The sequence below is a fragment of the Antechinus flavipes genome, chromosome 1 (assembly GCF_016432865.1).
Source record: "Antechinus flavipes isolate AdamAnt ecotype Samford, QLD, Australia chromosome 1, AdamAnt_v2, whole genome shotgun sequence".
NCBI classification, from domain to species: Eukaryota; Metazoa; Chordata; class Mammalia; order Dasyuromorphia; family Dasyuridae; genus Antechinus; species Antechinus flavipes.
The window spans coordinates 364,314,924-364,331,776 of NC_067398.1; the positions used below are offsets into that span (position 1 = coordinate 364,314,924).

Genomic DNA, 16,853 nt, shown 5'->3' on the forward strand with positions numbered 1-16,853 from the left:
TGATGCACAAGAAAAAGGGAAAAAATGAGAAAGAAAACAAAATGCAAGCAAACAATGACAAAAAGAGTGAAAATGCTATGTTGTGATCCACATTCAGTTCCCACAGTCCTCTCTCTGGGTATAGATGGCTCTCTTCATCACAAGATCATTGGAACTGGCCTGGATCATCTCATTGTTGGAAAGAGTCACATCCATCAGAATTGATCATCATATAATCTTGTTGTTGCTGTGTTCAATGATCTCCTGGTTCTGCTTATTTCACTTAGCATCACTTCATGTAAGTAAGTCTTTCCAGGACTCTCTAAAATCATCCTGCTGATCAGTTTTTATAGAATGCTAATATTCCATAGCGTTCATTTGCCATAACTTATTCAGCCATTCTCCAACTGATGGGCATCCATTTTCCAGTTTCTTGTCACTAAAAAAGGGCTGCCACGAACATTTTTGCATATGTGGGTTCCTTACCCTCCCTTAAACTCTCTTTGGGATGCAGGCCTATTGCTGGATCAAAGGGTATGCATAGTTTGATAGCCCTTTGGGCATAGTAGAAGTCAAAATCTTAAAAAAATGAGTGTTTAAAACTTATCTTTACATGAAATTGGAAAAAAAATAAATGCTATTTACAAAAATTTGATTATTTCAATATCATTGATTTCCTTTGTAATTCTATTTATTTTACACATTTAAAACATTTTTCTGAGAAAGGGTCCATCAGCTTCATCAAATGGCTATGATACAAAAGTATCATGAACTTTCATAATTTACTTCTTTCTAAATTAAATACATTGTTATTGTACTGAAATTTTTCATTTGCGTAAAGGTTACTTGGATTTCAAAGAAAATAATAGGGAAATTGATCAGATTTTTCTATGCACATTACTTGCTATATTTGCCTTCCAAATTTCATTTTTCCCCTAAAAAGTAAAAATATGGGCATGGAATTTAGGAATCCATGTAAGGTTTATTAAAGGATATTCTTTGTAGCCAGTGGAGTTTATGGGAAGAATGTCGATGAAATGGAATGTGTACCTCAGGTCTTCATTTTAGGCTGTCTCCACCAGCAGTGTAGAGGCCTATGACTTCAGATAAGTAAGTGGGGAAAGGGACTAGGGGGGAAAAGGCAGCTTCTCAAATGGCAGTAGAAGATGAAATTACTGTTTCTTTGGGTCTCTGAAGGATTGTAGCATTAAAGATAGTTTTTGATTTAGTCCTGTGTTAACTTGTGTGAGGGAGAAGGGTTTATTATAATTGGTTCCAGCATTCTAGTTGTTAACACTCCCTTTATATTCCCAAGTGTTAACTATTGATGATTACTGAATGTTGAGGGGTAATAATGTTATGGAGTTAAAGCTTCATTTCTACATCTCAACCAAAAGGGGATCATTAGCTTTCTCTTTTTATATAAAACAAGTGCAGTATTTATTATTATTTTTCTTTTAGTTCCTGTGTGTTCTAGTGCAGTAATTGAATGGGATGGTGAGAATAGGATGGGAAGCCCCCTCTTCTTATCTCTGTTTAAAATACAGAGATCTCTTAGTTTTAGGCTATAAAAAGCTACTTGGATTAAAATGAGGATTAGCATAATTTTGGAAATAAAGAGATCACTTTAGTAGTTTAGATCAAAATATTAAGGCAAAAAAGTAAAGTTTTAATAAATTGCATATGTAATTAGGAACTAACAGTCTAAATATTTTAGGATTTTTTTGTCTCTGACTTGGACCAGTGCCAGTGGGAAAGTCTCTGACTTGGACCAGTCCTATATTCTTTTTGTGAATGGACAATAGAATCTTTGCTTTAAGGAATTAGGGATTTGTTGATGTGTTACTTTGTTTCTAATACAATTTTCAGTTTCTGATAAGAAATTTCAGTTTTTTGTAAAAAATGACACCTTATATACTAGGATAGCATTTATAATTTTAAAAATCCCAATTAATAGACATATCGTTAAATATAATTTATAAATAAAAGGATGGAGAACTACAGAGAACAGATACTACAGAATGTATTACAAAGGCCAGGTTTTATTGACCTTACCACATGAGAGTTTGGTATGAAGATAATGACAATATTTTGAACTGGTGTAGCATTTATATTTTTAAAAATATACTTTGATATGTATCATTTTATTTCTTCCTTATCTTGGCCTCTTAGATAAGTTTGGCAGTTTTTTGCTTAGCCATGCTTTCTCAAGTATTTCTTAATTTATAAGTAATGGTAGGATATCTTGGTTTTGCTGAATGCACCTTTATCTTTGTTAGCTTTAATGAGCACACACCATTTGATTTTTAACCAGAAAAAATGATCAGTTAAATCAGTTAAAAAAAATGATCAGCTTACAAAACCCAATTTTGATTTTTTTCCTCAAGATTGCCTGTAGATGGTTGTATTGGAAGACGATTTTTTCAAAGCCCAGCCCACATTAATCTGTTGAAAGAAATGAAGAAACGTCTGCTTGAAGTGGCTGATTTCCATCATGCTGCTAGTAAAGCTCTGCGCGTTCCAGCAGATGGCAGTGAAGGGCCAGGTGACAACAGTGCCGGTCCTGCAAGGTATTTGACTTCCCCGGAGCTGCACACAGAACTTGTGAGGTAACATGGCAGTCATGTGCTTTAACTTTAAGTATATTTAAAGGATTAATATTGTCTTTGGCTTTTTTAATCATGGAATATTTGTATTATTAAAGTAGTTAACATTAAACTGCTAAAGAGGCCACATTTAGAGCAAGCCTTGAGAAGAAGCCATATATTACTGATCAATAATTTTTTCTTTGTAATTTTTAAGTTTATCCAAATCTTATAATGTATATTGTAATGTATATGTATATATGTGCTATGTGTGTATGTATGTATGCATACACAAATACTTGATTAAAATGTTCTCTGTAACTCAATCCAAATTTTCACTGTGATGTCACAACTTTTCCCAAGGATTACATAGATATAAGACTCTAGGCCAGCTTTGGCCTTAAATTCTGTAGTTTTACTCTTAGCTAGATTTAGACAGCTTTTCACTGTATCAGCAATTGGTGACCTTTTTGTTGTTGGTTGCTTAAACTCATTAAAATGAAGACTGTGTTTTTAAACTTCTGGTTTTTAACAGAATGTTTATTCTGCTTTTTTTGGCTTTTCCCTCTTTTCTTCTGTCCTTATTTCCTCTCACCAATCCTTTCATCATCCTCTCAGTTTAAATCAAGGGTGCCAAGACCCATTTTGATATTTAAAACATCACTCTCAGGTCATACAAAATTATTGACATATAGAATTCAAGCACTGGAAGATGGTGGTATCTAGCTTTCAGCTCATCATTGCCTTGCAATGCAAATACTTTTCATGGATCTTAATGTGGCCTGCAGGCTGGATGTTCCCCACTCTTAGTTTAAGATTCACATCATTCTTTGTTGAAAAAAGAGAGATCATTTTCCATGAGCTCTCTCTCTTTCTCTGAATTTCACTAGCCTTTGACATTACCCTTCATTCTTTCCTCTAATTTAGTCTTTGATGATAAGGTGGCATCTCTCACTAAGGCCAATCCCTTCACATACATCCTTGATCCCATCTCTCTCCTTTCTTTTCTAGCTGATAGTTATTCCCCCACTTTTCCTTAATCTTCAGTCTCTTGCTATTTCTGTTTTTCCTTTTATTTCTATCTATAGACACACTTAAGTCTTGCTTATGCTTAGAAAAACTCTCAACCCTCTCACCTTTTCAAGCTATCATATGTTGTGAGAATTTCCTTTCTTAGTCTGATCTCTAATACTCCAGTTGATGTTGTGGTGCAGCCTGTAATCTCTGCTCCTGGGGAGGCTGATGCTACAGATCTTTGAGTTCAGGAGTTCTAAGCTGCAGTGGGCTAGATGAGTGTTATGGAATTCAGGTGTCAGTATGGTAACTCTTGGCAGTGAAAGGGCCATCAGGTTGCTCAAGGATGCATAGACTGGCCTTGGTCATTATTGTAACCCACCAAAGGTCGTGGGCCTATCAATATAGGGATACTGGCTCTGATAGTGCTGCACTTACGTTCTGATGAAAAAGGGTTTTTCCTACTTCTAAACTTTTTACAGTCTGCTTTTCAGCCTCATCATTCAGCTGAAACTTTTCCACAATTTTAGTGATCTCTCTTTTTTTGGCTGAGGCAATTGGGGCTAAGTGACTTGCACAGGGTCACACAGCTAAGATGTGTTAAGTGTTTGAGACCAGATTTGAACTCAGGTCCTCCTGACTTCAGGGCTCCACTGCACCACTTAGCTGCCCTTTTTAGTGATCTTTTAATTATGAAATCCAATAATTTTTTTTTCACCTCTTTTAAAAATTTTCTCTTTTATTATTAGGAACTTGACAAAAATGAATAGGATCCAACATGAACTCTTCTGTATGGTACTTAAGACCACAGTTTGACTGAAATTTATTTTTTCAGTTTTGTTGTATATTATTCCTCTTAAATGCATTTTATGATCCAGCCAAACTAGCCTTGTTCCTTACACATAATGCTCCATCTCCCATTTCTATCTTTGTCTGTTCTCCATGCCTACAATGCATTCCTTCTACATCTCTACGTGTTACAACCCCTACCATTTTTCAAAACTTGATTACCACCTTCTATGTAAATCCTTTTTTGTTTCCTTCAGCTGAATACAATTATATAAATTTTATATATGCTTACACATGTCTGTGTGATCTCCATATAGAATGGATAAAGGCAGGGAGTGATTTATTTTTTTTTTCCACATGGGCCAAGGAAATAGTTAATAAATGCTTATTAATTGATTCCTATTCCTTCTTCCATCTCTTTATGTCAGAAGCTAGAAGTGAGTAGTAGTATTAGATTTAGAAGCCTTTATGCCCCTTTCATAATTAGAAGGAAGTAATTTTCAAGCTTAATTTTTAATAGAAAGAAAATGACACTGTCCCTTCCTTTCTCTACTAAAACCAGGAGCTTATTTAATTAATTTACATATCACAGGCTGCTTCTCTAATAACCTGTTCTTACTAACAGTGATTTTAAATGAAGTCTAATTTGTTCAATAGATTAGATCTCTTCATAAAATACTACTTATAACATTTAGAACAGAAAATTGAAAGAATTTCTTTTTGTCCTACCCATTTATAGAGGAAAGTGTTCATACGTTTATAATTAAATTGCCATTATAGTTCATTTTGGTAGTTAGCCAAAGATTTTTGTGGAGAGGGCAGTGAAACTGATAAGGTATAATAGAAAAAAATTCCAGATAACATATTTTAAATTAGCCTTCAGTATTTATCCTGGAATAGAGAGAGTATATATATATATATTCACATTACATTTTGTTTTTCTAGACATGATGACTCCTTCAATGTCATTTATTGCCAAGGAAAGGAAAAAGTCTTAATTCTCATTCCAATGTTTATTTTATCATCACCTTTATTCATCACTTTTTGCCTAGCTTTATTTTTTAGATGGGTAAAGATAGCTCCTTCACACAGAGGGAAATAGGCATAATGAAAATTAATACAGTAAAGTGAAATATTATCTAAGCGAACCTGATTTTTTTTTATTGTTTTATTCACTACATAAAATATAATTTCTATGTAAAGAGAGGTATAATGCATTTTACCAACACTTTTCTCTTTCTTTTATTTTCATCTTTTAGGCTCTTCAATGTATTTATACTGTGGCTAGAAGATGAGAACTTTCAGAAAGGAGATACCTATATTCCTTCTCTACCAAAGCAATATGATACACACAGGCTAGCAAAGATTATGCAGAATCAACAGGTGACATTATTACAATATTTTACTTATTTCTTACAATATCTGATAATAATTTGAATTTGTTGTGATGGGAATAAATACATGTATTGATCCAGAGATTGAAGTTACTTATTAAATATGGCCACAGGGCATGAATGGCCTTAGTTTCTGTGGGTTTTGTCCATGATCCGCAATATGCTCTTTTTGCTTTCAAATTAACATTCCATTGTTAGAATATTTCCTTTTGAAGCATTGATGAAAATTGTGTCCTTCCTGGAGGATTGGGAATACTTTCTGTGTTTATGATCTCTTGAAACGAATAAGCCTTCTTTTTTTGTTAATCTCCTTTTTTGTAGTAAATTTTCACTGGCAACATACTTTCAGTCCAGCTAACTTGAGTATCATTAAAAGTGCTTTATTACAATTATGTGGATTTATAAGAGCCTCTAATTAGATGCACGTTATGTATGTATGTATACTACATATATAATGTAGTATATATCTCAATTTATGGGGCAGCTAGCCTCAGACATTTAACCCTTTCTGTCTGTGTGACCCTAGGCAAGTTACTTAACCCCAATTGCCTCAGCCCCTCCCCACCCCCCAAAAAGAAAAAAAAAAGATCTCAATTTAATTCACTTTAGAAAGTCCTGTTGATTTCTGATTTCTGATGCTTCTTTGTAATTTCTACCAAGCCCAGGCTTTCTGTCTGATTTCTTGAAAAGTCTAGTTCCTCCTTTCTTCTGCATTTGATCTAACCTAAACTTTTGTTGAGTTCCTCCATATCACAAGTAGTAGTTCATCTGTTCTAGGCCAGTTTTTATTCTTCACAGCCTCCACTCATTCTTGGTCTAGCTTGTATCCTTTGTATCCCTAGCTTGAGGGCTATCTTGATATACAGTTTCTGTAGGACTGAACTGCCTTTCTTCTAGTCTCTTCTGCCTGGATATGAATGCTTGACTCTAGCTATAGTTCTTATGCTCTAGCTGGGACTCAATTAGTGATAATAGATTCCTACAGCTTTACCATAATTATTCTAAATGGCTTTATTCATTTGCATAAAGGAATATTCTTATTCAGCATAAATATGTAGGTAATATGACTACTTCAAAGAGATATCAAATCATCCATAAATACAGAAAGTGTTAGGGAGGGGGTGGCACACTAGCATCAGTAGTATCCTTTTTTTATATTTAAAAGCTCAGCTGAAGATTATACTTTTCAGTACCATTTTAAAGGTGTAAAGGGGGAGAAATAAAGGAGCCATAGTCATTTCCTGCAAAACTATTGAGGCTAGCCTTTATTAGATTAAAATGTACTTGGGAAATATTTAACAAATAAAAATACAATAAAAAAATAATGTTAATTTGTGGTTTTCTAAGTCCATATGTAACATCCCAAGGATTCATCCATTTCTATTTGATTTTGATATCCTTGGTCTAGAATACCTTGTGCATCTTGGGAAGGGCTTTTAGGATTTAGGATTCTATGAGAATATTTTTTCACTGAGAATTGAAAAAGTCCTAGGCTTGCAGGAACTTCCTGAACTATACCTAGAGAACCTCATGCCATCAAGTCCTCCCTTTGTCTTATAGATGAGGAAACTGAGGTCCAGGGAAAACTAACCTGCCCACAATCATGTTGGTGGTATATGGTAGAGATTGGAGCCCACATAATTGGACTCCAGATCTGCTTGTTCTGCTATCTGATGCTGTCTCTTATTGATGATATGTCTTTATATGATTTACATAAACAGCCATTGCACTGTCAAAACATTTGTTAACTCTTTTCTTCTAGAAATTTAGGCCTTGACAGTGATTTTATTTCTAAGACATCCTGCCCGACTCTATCATCTGCAGTGGTAGAGAATGTTTTACATTTTCCTTAAAAAGACAAGAAATGATTTAGTGTGCTTTAGGAAAGATGTCTTACTTCAGAAGCTTTTAATAGGGTGAGAAATTTAAATATGGCCATTTTTTAATGTTAGGGAACTTAGAAAGAGATTTTTTAAAAGTTATTTATAATGATGGGTTTATGTAATTATAAAAGTCGAATGAGTTTCACAACTTAGAAAGATATAGTAATTTTTCTTCCAAAGTTAAAGTTGTATCATGGTTCAATTCCAGGAATTGTGGATGGAATATTTGAACATGGAACGTATCCATTATGAATTTCGGGAATCTCTCAATCTTTGGATTCAAGTAAAACTTGAAACCCATTCTGCACCCAGTAATTTGTCAGTACAGGTGGATTTTACTGATCCTTTGTCAGGTGAGTGCTGTGAACCTCTTCAAAACCATGCTGGATTGTGGTTTGTTTATTACTATCCTTCAGATAATCTCTTTTTTGGGGGGAATTCATTGAAATCTCACCTGACCAGAACACATCTGGCCTTTATCCTATGAAACCTTATGGAATTTTTTTCATCTCTACTCTAGATTTTATTCAAAGATACTATTTTGAGAGGAAAGACTGGTGATTAGAGTGGGCAAATGAGAGCTATTCTTAGTTCTGTTCTTTGGTATAGTATGGGCAAGTCTTTTTAACAAAAACTTTGTTTTTTAATTTTTAATTTTTGTTATCATTGTCAATAATAATAATAATAATATTATATACTTGTGTAATATTTTATAATTTCCTCATTAATTTATCTTACTTGATACTATCATAACTCCATGAGGTGGAAAAAATCTATTATTATTTTTCTTATAAAGATGAGAAAATTGAGGCTTAATGAGATCAAATAATTACTCAAGATCACTTAGTTTGTAGCAGAACTGATACTATCAGGTCTTCTGCCTTCTTATTTATGACTCAGGGAATATTGGTAGTATGCTGCAAGAGTCTTGATTAAAATAGTTAGTGATACTTAGCAAAGTATGGTACTAAAGGCATTTTTAGATCTCAGAAGATTATTATTATTTGTATTTTTCATTGAAATTTTCTTAATAATGTAGATTTATGACTAGCATTACAAAATGTGATGTTTTTCTATAGCATTCCATATATTATATTATTTAAATTAAACTCTTGGTATCATTAATTTTTTTCTGTTTGTGACTTTAAAAATGGCAATTTCTCTTGTCGTTTTGAGGAGACTCCTCTTAAAAGATGTTTTTATTTCCCAGTCAATCAACAGGTATTTATTAAGCCTTCACTATTTCATGAGAGACATTTCACTAGTCATGAGAGACAAATTCAAAGAATGAAACAATTCCTATCTCAATGAGCTTATATTCTAAATGGGGAAGATAGCAAATACAAAAGAAATGTACATATATACACAGCATGACTATCAAGTTAATATACGGATACATACAAAATGGTTACATATCTAGAGAGAGAAAGCACTACTAGTTCTAGAGCATTATTAGAAGGTCAGGAAGGGCTTTTGCAAAAGATGCTGAACTGTATCTGAAGAGAGAGAGATTGTATTAAGTTGAGGGTAGAAAGGAGTTTGGTCATTGCATAGGCATAGAGAAAGGAAAATGGAGGGTTGTAAATGAGAAACAGAAAGATGGTTAGTTTGGTAGGTCTTATTACCTCTGTGTGTGTGTATGTAATGTCCTATGAAATTAGAAAGATAGATTGGGGGTCATGTTGTATAGGACTTTAAAAACTAAACAGAGGATATTCTTTTTTTTTTTTAATTCCAGAGGAAATAGGAAACTACTGACATTTATTGAACTTGGGGATGGTGGTGATTTTATTGTCTATTTTGTGCTTAAAGAAAGTTACTTTGATAGCAATATGTGACATGGACCAGAATGGTGAGAGACTCCACGCAGTTACCATATCAAATATTGTTGCAATAATCAAAGCAAGAGGTGATAAGGGTTTAAACTATAGGGGCAATAAGTGGAGTAGGGAGAGAAAAAGTCAAATGTAAGAGATGTTTAAGAAGAAAAGTCAAAAATCTGGCAATTGATTAGATATATGGTATGAGGGGAAGTAAAGCATAATGCTAAGATTATGAACTTGAGGCACTGGAAAGATGGTGGTACCTTAGAAATAGGAAAGTTTGGAAGTGGGGAAGGAAATGGTTTAGGGGGGTAAAGATGGTAAGTTCAGTTTTAGAGGTTTTGATTTAAAATGTTTCTAGGACAGCCAATGTGAAATATTTAGTAGGCATTAATAATATGGTGTTTATGCTTGGGGGAGAAATTAGGCCTGGATTTGTAGATCTAGTAGTCATTTGCGTAGAAATGGTTGTTGATGAGGCTGCCAGGAGAGAGAATAAAGGAAGAAGAGAGATGGTTCAGGAGAGAGCTCAAGGAAACACTCCCTGTTGAGTGGCATGATGTGGATAACTTTGCTGGTAAAGATCACTGAGAAGTACTTGTCAGGAAGACACAAGAAAAACCCAGGGAGCACAGTCTACAGGAGGAGAGGGGGATTAGAACAACCAAATTCAGGCCATAGATGGAGAAGGATTTGAACTAAGGGGAAAAAACATCTGCTTTGGCAACCCAGGTATCACTGGTAACTTTGGAGAGAGCACTTTCAGTTGATTCATGAAGGGGAATGCCAAAATAAAGGGTTGAGAGTAGAGGATTTGGAGACTTTGAATGGAAATCATGTTTTCAAGTAATTTGGTGAAAGAAGAGATGAAGGATGATAGCTTGAGGGAATGAATGGGTCTAATGAAAGTATTTTAAGGAAGAAAGAGACTTGGACATGTGTGAAAGAGCAATCAGAGGGTGAAGATTGGAAAGACAAAGTAGTGATTGAGGATGTAATCTTTTGGAGAACATAAGAGGAGATGGGCTGAAGAAGGATGCACATGAGAAAAGACTTCCTCTTTTTGAATTGTTTGCACAGGTGCTGATCTATAGTAGTAGTGGGAGTTTCATTATATGAAATTTCCTATACCAATGAAATCATAGGGTTTTTGCTTCTTTATCTCCTCTTCCCCTTATCCCCTTAGAAAAAAAATGTTGCAAATAGAATTTTTTAGCTATAATATTTATTTTGAATGAAATTTGTTTTTTCATAACATTTAAAAATTATAGTTTAGTCATTAAATTCATAGACATTTATTAAATCCCTACTATATATGTCAGGCACTGTGCTAAGTGCTGGAGATACAAAAAGAGGTAAAATACAGTCCCTTCCCTTAAGAAGCTAACAATTTAATGAAGAGTAATTACTGATTGTAGATGAATTAATTCAGAGGTAGAATATCTACCATTCTGTCTCTATTAGATTTAGGATTTAAATTCCTTTGTTTGGTAAGTCATATTGTTCTAAAATTTTCCCATTGACTCCTTAATGATTTGTATGCAAGTGGCCTTACTAACTTAAAAGAAAACTTTTAACATGGGAATCAATTTTGAGCTTTAGACTATTGAGGTCTAAATTGTGATGTCTTAATTTGCTGTTAAGTGGAAAAATACTGTTTTAACGTAAGGCTAACACAGAGCATTTAATCTCAGTTTTTTGAGAGCATAAACAATACAGTTTCCTTTATTCCAATAGAGTCACACTTAACAAAATTTTCCTACTATTTCTCAAAAAGAATAGAAACTCCATATGGAACTCCATATGGAACAAAAGTAGAAATTCACAATAACCATTTCATAAATACTTGTTGACTTGACTTATTGACTTTAAATTAACCTTGAACTTTTTCTTCTATTATTTCAAAAAAGATTTTTTAAATGAAATATTGGTTGGAGATTTTTTTGTAACTAGGCCTTCTCCTCACTTCTGAGTGAATGTCTCCAAGCTCTATCTTGGATCTCCTGTTATATTTTGTTTTTATATTCATTTTTGAGAAACTTAGCTATTTTCCTTACTCTCTGTGTGGATGACTTCCAAGTTTCTTCATCCCTGAATCTTCTCTTTCTAATTCTTATATATATTATATTACTTGCACATAATAACCAGTTCAATAAATATTTGTTTTGAATATTGGAACTTATTTAATGTCTTACATTAAGAAATGACAATGCCTGCTCACACTTAAGGTTCACTATGGTGAGTTAATCTATTTTTTGTTACATTTCAAGTTTGAAACTATACAAGATCCTTCTATTTATCAGTTCTTTTCTTTTGAAATGGATAATATCATCCTTTATAGATTTTTTGCAATTGATTTGAGTATTTATAATATTCAGAACAACTTACTCATTCAGTTATTCTTCAAATAATATAGCTATTACTGTATTATAATAGTTCTTGATTTTGATCTTTTCACTCTTCATTATTTCATACAAGTCTTTTCATGTTTTTCTAAGATCATTGAGCTTGTCATTTCTTATAGCATAGTAATATTCCATCACAATCATATACCACATATACCACAACTTATTCCCCATTTGATGGGCATCCCTTCGATTTCCAGTTCTTTACCACTATAAAAAGAGCTTCTATAAATATTTTAGAACATTTAGGTTATTTTCCTATTTCCCTATGTCACCTTGACACCTAATAATGATATTGCTGGATATACACAGTTTTATAACTTTTTGGACATAATTCCAGGTTACACTCTAACCCATAGACATCCATGTCCAAAACTAAATTTATTATCTTGATACACAGGCTCATAACTGATGTTACTCTTGACTCTTCAGTCTCTCTCACTTTCCCCATCCTGCATCCAATTAGTTGCCAAGTCCTATTGATTCTATCTTTATAGCATTTCTTTGTAGCATCTCCTTCTCTTTTTTAATATTGCTACCATCCTAGTATAGGCCCTCATGGCCTCAGGCAATAGCTGTTAATTGGATTCTTGTCTTCATTCTACTCTATACTACCTCTAAAATTTATCTTTCTAAAGATCACATCCCCCTATCCCATTTAGTAAATTCTGGTGATTCTCTGTTGCCTCCAGGATCAAATATAATATCCTGTTTGGCTTGTAAAATCCTTCATAAACTGGCCTCTTTCTCTCTTTCCAGTTTTCTTACATTTTACATTCATTCATATATTCTGGGATCCAGTGACTCTGGCCTCCTTGCTATTCCTTACACAAGATACTCCATCTCCCAAGTCCTGATTACATTTTCACTGATTGTCTCCCCTGCCTGGCACTTCCTCCTTCATTATCTTCATTTTCTGCTTTTCCTGACTTCCTTCAAGTCTCAATAAAAGTTCTGATTTTTGCAAGATAACCTTTCCCAGTCCTTAATTTTAATGCCTCTCTTTTGCTAGTTATCTCTAATATGTCCTTACATAACTTGTTTCTACATAGCTGTAAGCATGTTTTTTCTACTGGTAGATTGAGGTCCATGAAAGTAGGAATTTTTTTTTTTTTTTTTCCTTTCTTTGTATCCCTATCACTTAGCATGTACTTGATGGTAGGTGTTTAATAAATATTTTTTGACTAGTTGTGGCATACAGAAGTCTTACCTTCCTGTTGTAAACTTTTCTTACTGCCTAACTTTCATAATATATTCCCTAAGGCCAGGACCTCAGTGTGACAAATCCTTTCTTAGTCTTTTGTCTTTTTCATATTATCATTTTTCAGATCTAGTCCTTTTCTTTTTGGGAATATCACTTATCATCACCAAATCCTTTTCTTATTTGGGATAAATATATTCAGAGTTATAATTGTCTGTCAGAGAATTGTTTACACTAATTTTGTGATCTTGTAGTTTTCCTAAAATTGTCACCAGTCAAGGAGTATTTATTGAATGTACTACAATGTACTCTGCCATGAACTAGGAGGTTTAGAGGCATAGAAGCATATGATATGATCTTTAATGTCCATAAATTTGTCTTCTAATTGGGGAGACTAGATCAATATTTATGAAACAGTTTTTAATAATATAAGATAGTATGTAGTTAAATCCCACTTTGTATTGTATAATTTTAAAATGCTATAACATTACATGTTCATATCATCATGTATCTGGTATAATCTTTTAAAATTGTAAGATACTATATAATTGGAAGTGTAGGTCTTGTCATTTATTTTACTTCTTATAACTCATCAGTCTCTATTGTAATATTTTCATTTAAGTAATGTTTAGCAATATTTATTTTAGTTTACTTCAGTCTTTGGCTTTAAAGACTGTTTATTTTCTTTGACGGAACTCATTTTTCATAACCCATGACCCCCATATTGTGTTTCAGGTATATTTTTTCACTTCTACCTGTGGAGCTGGTCTTTCCAACTCTGCTTCTAGGAATGTTTCTAGGGAGTTCCATGCCATAGAACACTTTTTTTCTCTTTGAAATATAGTTGAGTGCCTAACTTGTCCATGAAACCAACCGTTTTCTACTTTTTCTGCCTTTCTTCCTTTCTCACTTTTCAAAACACTTTTTTACAATTATTGCATTTATCTGTACATGCCCTTTTTAGCCTATTTTCCCTCTGAATAAGCCATACATGTTTTGAATATGGAGTCATAGTTAATTTTTAACAATAGACTCCTGAACTTTTACTGAAATGCTTTTGACCTTCTGGCTTTCCTATACGATTTGTTAACAGAGAAAGAAAACATTACATTTGCTTATTCCTATGACTGTTATTCAGATAAATGTTCTATATTTTTTCATATTCCTCAATGATAGGACAACCTTCTGTTGTCGTTTGCTTCATTTTTAGTTAAGATTTGTTGGTTTTGATTCTCTTTCAGCTAAAGAGAGGATCTTGAGCAACTTGAAGAAGCATGAAACTCCTCATCCTCCCCTTGTTCTGCATGCCCTGAAAGCTCCAGTGCCTGTCATTTCCTCAACTAGTTTTCTAAATCAGAAGGAAACTATGCAGCTTATACGCCCAGACCTGAATCTCTTGCAACAGCATGCTAAGTAAGATGATACATTGAAATTGTTCTCCTTTTCATATTAATTACATAGCCCACATGATTTAGCACTTGAAGTGGCCTCAGCTTGGGAACACTGACTGATCTAGTTTGAGTTACTGAGTTTGAAAGCTTAAGTTATGTCAGAGCTCTTCATTTCTTTTAGAAAACTGAAGTAATATTGTACATATTCTTAACATGTGTATATTTTATTGTTTTTCAAATGGTAACAATTCAAATGCTAAAGCCAACCCAGTTTTTCTAATATTTGTTTCTGAGTCAAGACTTTATATAGATTACCTATTAAATAGATATGAATGTTATTTAAAGATAAAGGTTAAAATGAAAAATGATTTTTGTCTTAATCTTTAAAAATTCTGATTTGTACTGATTAAAAAAAACATATTCCTGTAAAAGTTGAATGAGATATAGGAAAATGATTCTACATTTCTGTGTTCATGTAGTAGTAAAATCTGTATTTCATTGGTATAGGGAACACCTAGATCACTTTTCTTTCTTTCTTTCTTTCTTTTTTTTTTTTATAACAATAGCTTTATATTTTTCAAAATACATACAAAGATAGTTTTCATTATTTATCCTTGCAGAATCTTGTGTTTCAAAATTGTTCACTTTCCCTCTCTATCTTTGGAGAACAAATAATCCATTGTAGGTTAAACATATGCAGTTCTTCTTAAACATATTTTCACATTTTATCATGTTAGACAAAAATAATCAAATCAAAAAGGGAAAAAAGTGAGAAAAAAACAAGCAAGCAAACAACAACAACAACAAAAAGGTGAAAATGCTATATTGTGATCCATGTTCTATCCCCATAATCTCTCTAGATGCAGATGATCTTTCCATCACAAGCCTATTAGAATTGGCTTGAATCACCTCATTGTTGAAAAGAGCTAAGTCCATCAGAGTTGGTCATCATGTAACCTTGCCGTATACAATGATCTCTTGGTTCTACTCATTTCACTTAGCATATTAGAACATTTTTCAACTCAGGATAACGTCTTCTCTGTAGCTTATAGTCTTAAATTTCTGGGGTATATTGAGAGGCTGAGTGACTTGTCCAAGGTTATACAGCTCCTAGGATGTATCAGTGGCAGAGGTGGGAAGGACTTGGACCCAGCTCTTCCATACTTTGAGGCCTATTCCCTAACTATATTATGCCATGCTATCTTTGCTCATACTCTATTATCTTGAAGAGTTGTGAGGATCAAATGAGATAATAATTGTAAAAAGTGTTTAGCATGATACCTGCTCCTAGTAGATCTGTGTAAACACATATTCTCTTCCTCCTTCCCTTAAAGAGATATCTTACTAGGTAGACAGTAAGGATTTGTAAGAAGGGGCTATATACTTTTTACCACTGCAAAAGACTTAGCCTTTATTGTTTTAGAGTCTGTAATTTACTTTAAGTTAAAGACTTTCTTTCTTGAAAACTTTTTGCAAAATTGTTTGTCAACATAGTATAGGTATTGCCTGGTTATTTAGAAGAGAAATAATTGAAAACATGATTAGGAATAAGACTAATAGGTTTATATGTATAATATCAATGCATTGTGTATAAATAGAATGAGATTGGGTTTTTAATAGAAGGAGATAAATATTGCCTTTTAGTCTTTATCAGGGATTAGTTGGATGAGACTTAGAAATGAATTATGCCAATTGAAGTCTATATCTTGTTCAGAAGCAATAGATTGGATAAAGGGAACCCAAAATGGTAGTAGGTTGAGTAGATAGTATATTTTTTTAATGGAATTCAACAAACTTGAGAGGAAACAGCATGGAAAACATTTGGATAAGGATAAAAGGAAAGAGGAACTTAAATGATATTGATGGTTTTTTAGTTGTTTCAGTCATGTTTGACTATTTTGAATTTTTTTTAGCAAAGATGGAGTGATTTGCATTTCTTTTTCAGCTCATTTTTTAGACGAAGAAATTGAGGCTAACAGAATTAAATGACTTGCCCAACTCAGCTAATAAGTGCAGATTTGAACTCCTGATTCCAGGACTGGTGCCACCTTGTTGCTCTCACATTAAGTGATATCACAGTAAGATTATACATGTACCACTGACTTCCCAGCAAGACAAAGGATATCATAAACCTCACAAATAGGTCAAATGTAATAGTAAGGGGGGATTTGAATTATCCAAACATTTGATGGAATTCTCTCTTGGAGGAGAAACATCTGCTAAATTCTTGATTTTTCCATGCTTAGTTTCTTCTTTTTGAAGGTATAGAAAATATTAATGGGAGCTGGTAACCGATCAATAAGTAGGAGAATTAGTTGTAGAAGTGAATATGAGGAAAAATTCGAGAAGAATCCATCACAGAGATGGTGAATGCTGGGCATAGTTAGAC

At 33.4% G+C, this 16,853-nt stretch overlaps 1 protein-coding gene across 1 annotated transcript in view; it reads left to right on the top strand.

The window, feature by feature from the left end:
* Window positions 1-16,853, top strand: part of EPG5 (ectopic P-granules 5 autophagy tethering factor) — a 140,343-nt gene that overhangs the window by 66,404 nt on the left and 57,086 nt on the right. Inside the window, exons 23-26 of the mRNA XM_051969688.1 lie at window positions 2,367-2,588; window positions 5,627-5,750; window positions 7,853-7,997; window positions 14,315-14,486. Coding sequence (XP_051825648.1) covers window positions 2,367-2,588; window positions 5,627-5,750; window positions 7,853-7,997; window positions 14,315-14,486 — 663 coding nt within the window. The remainder of the gene's footprint in view (window positions 1-2,366; window positions 2,589-5,626; window positions 5,751-7,852; window positions 7,998-14,314; window positions 14,487-16,853) is intronic.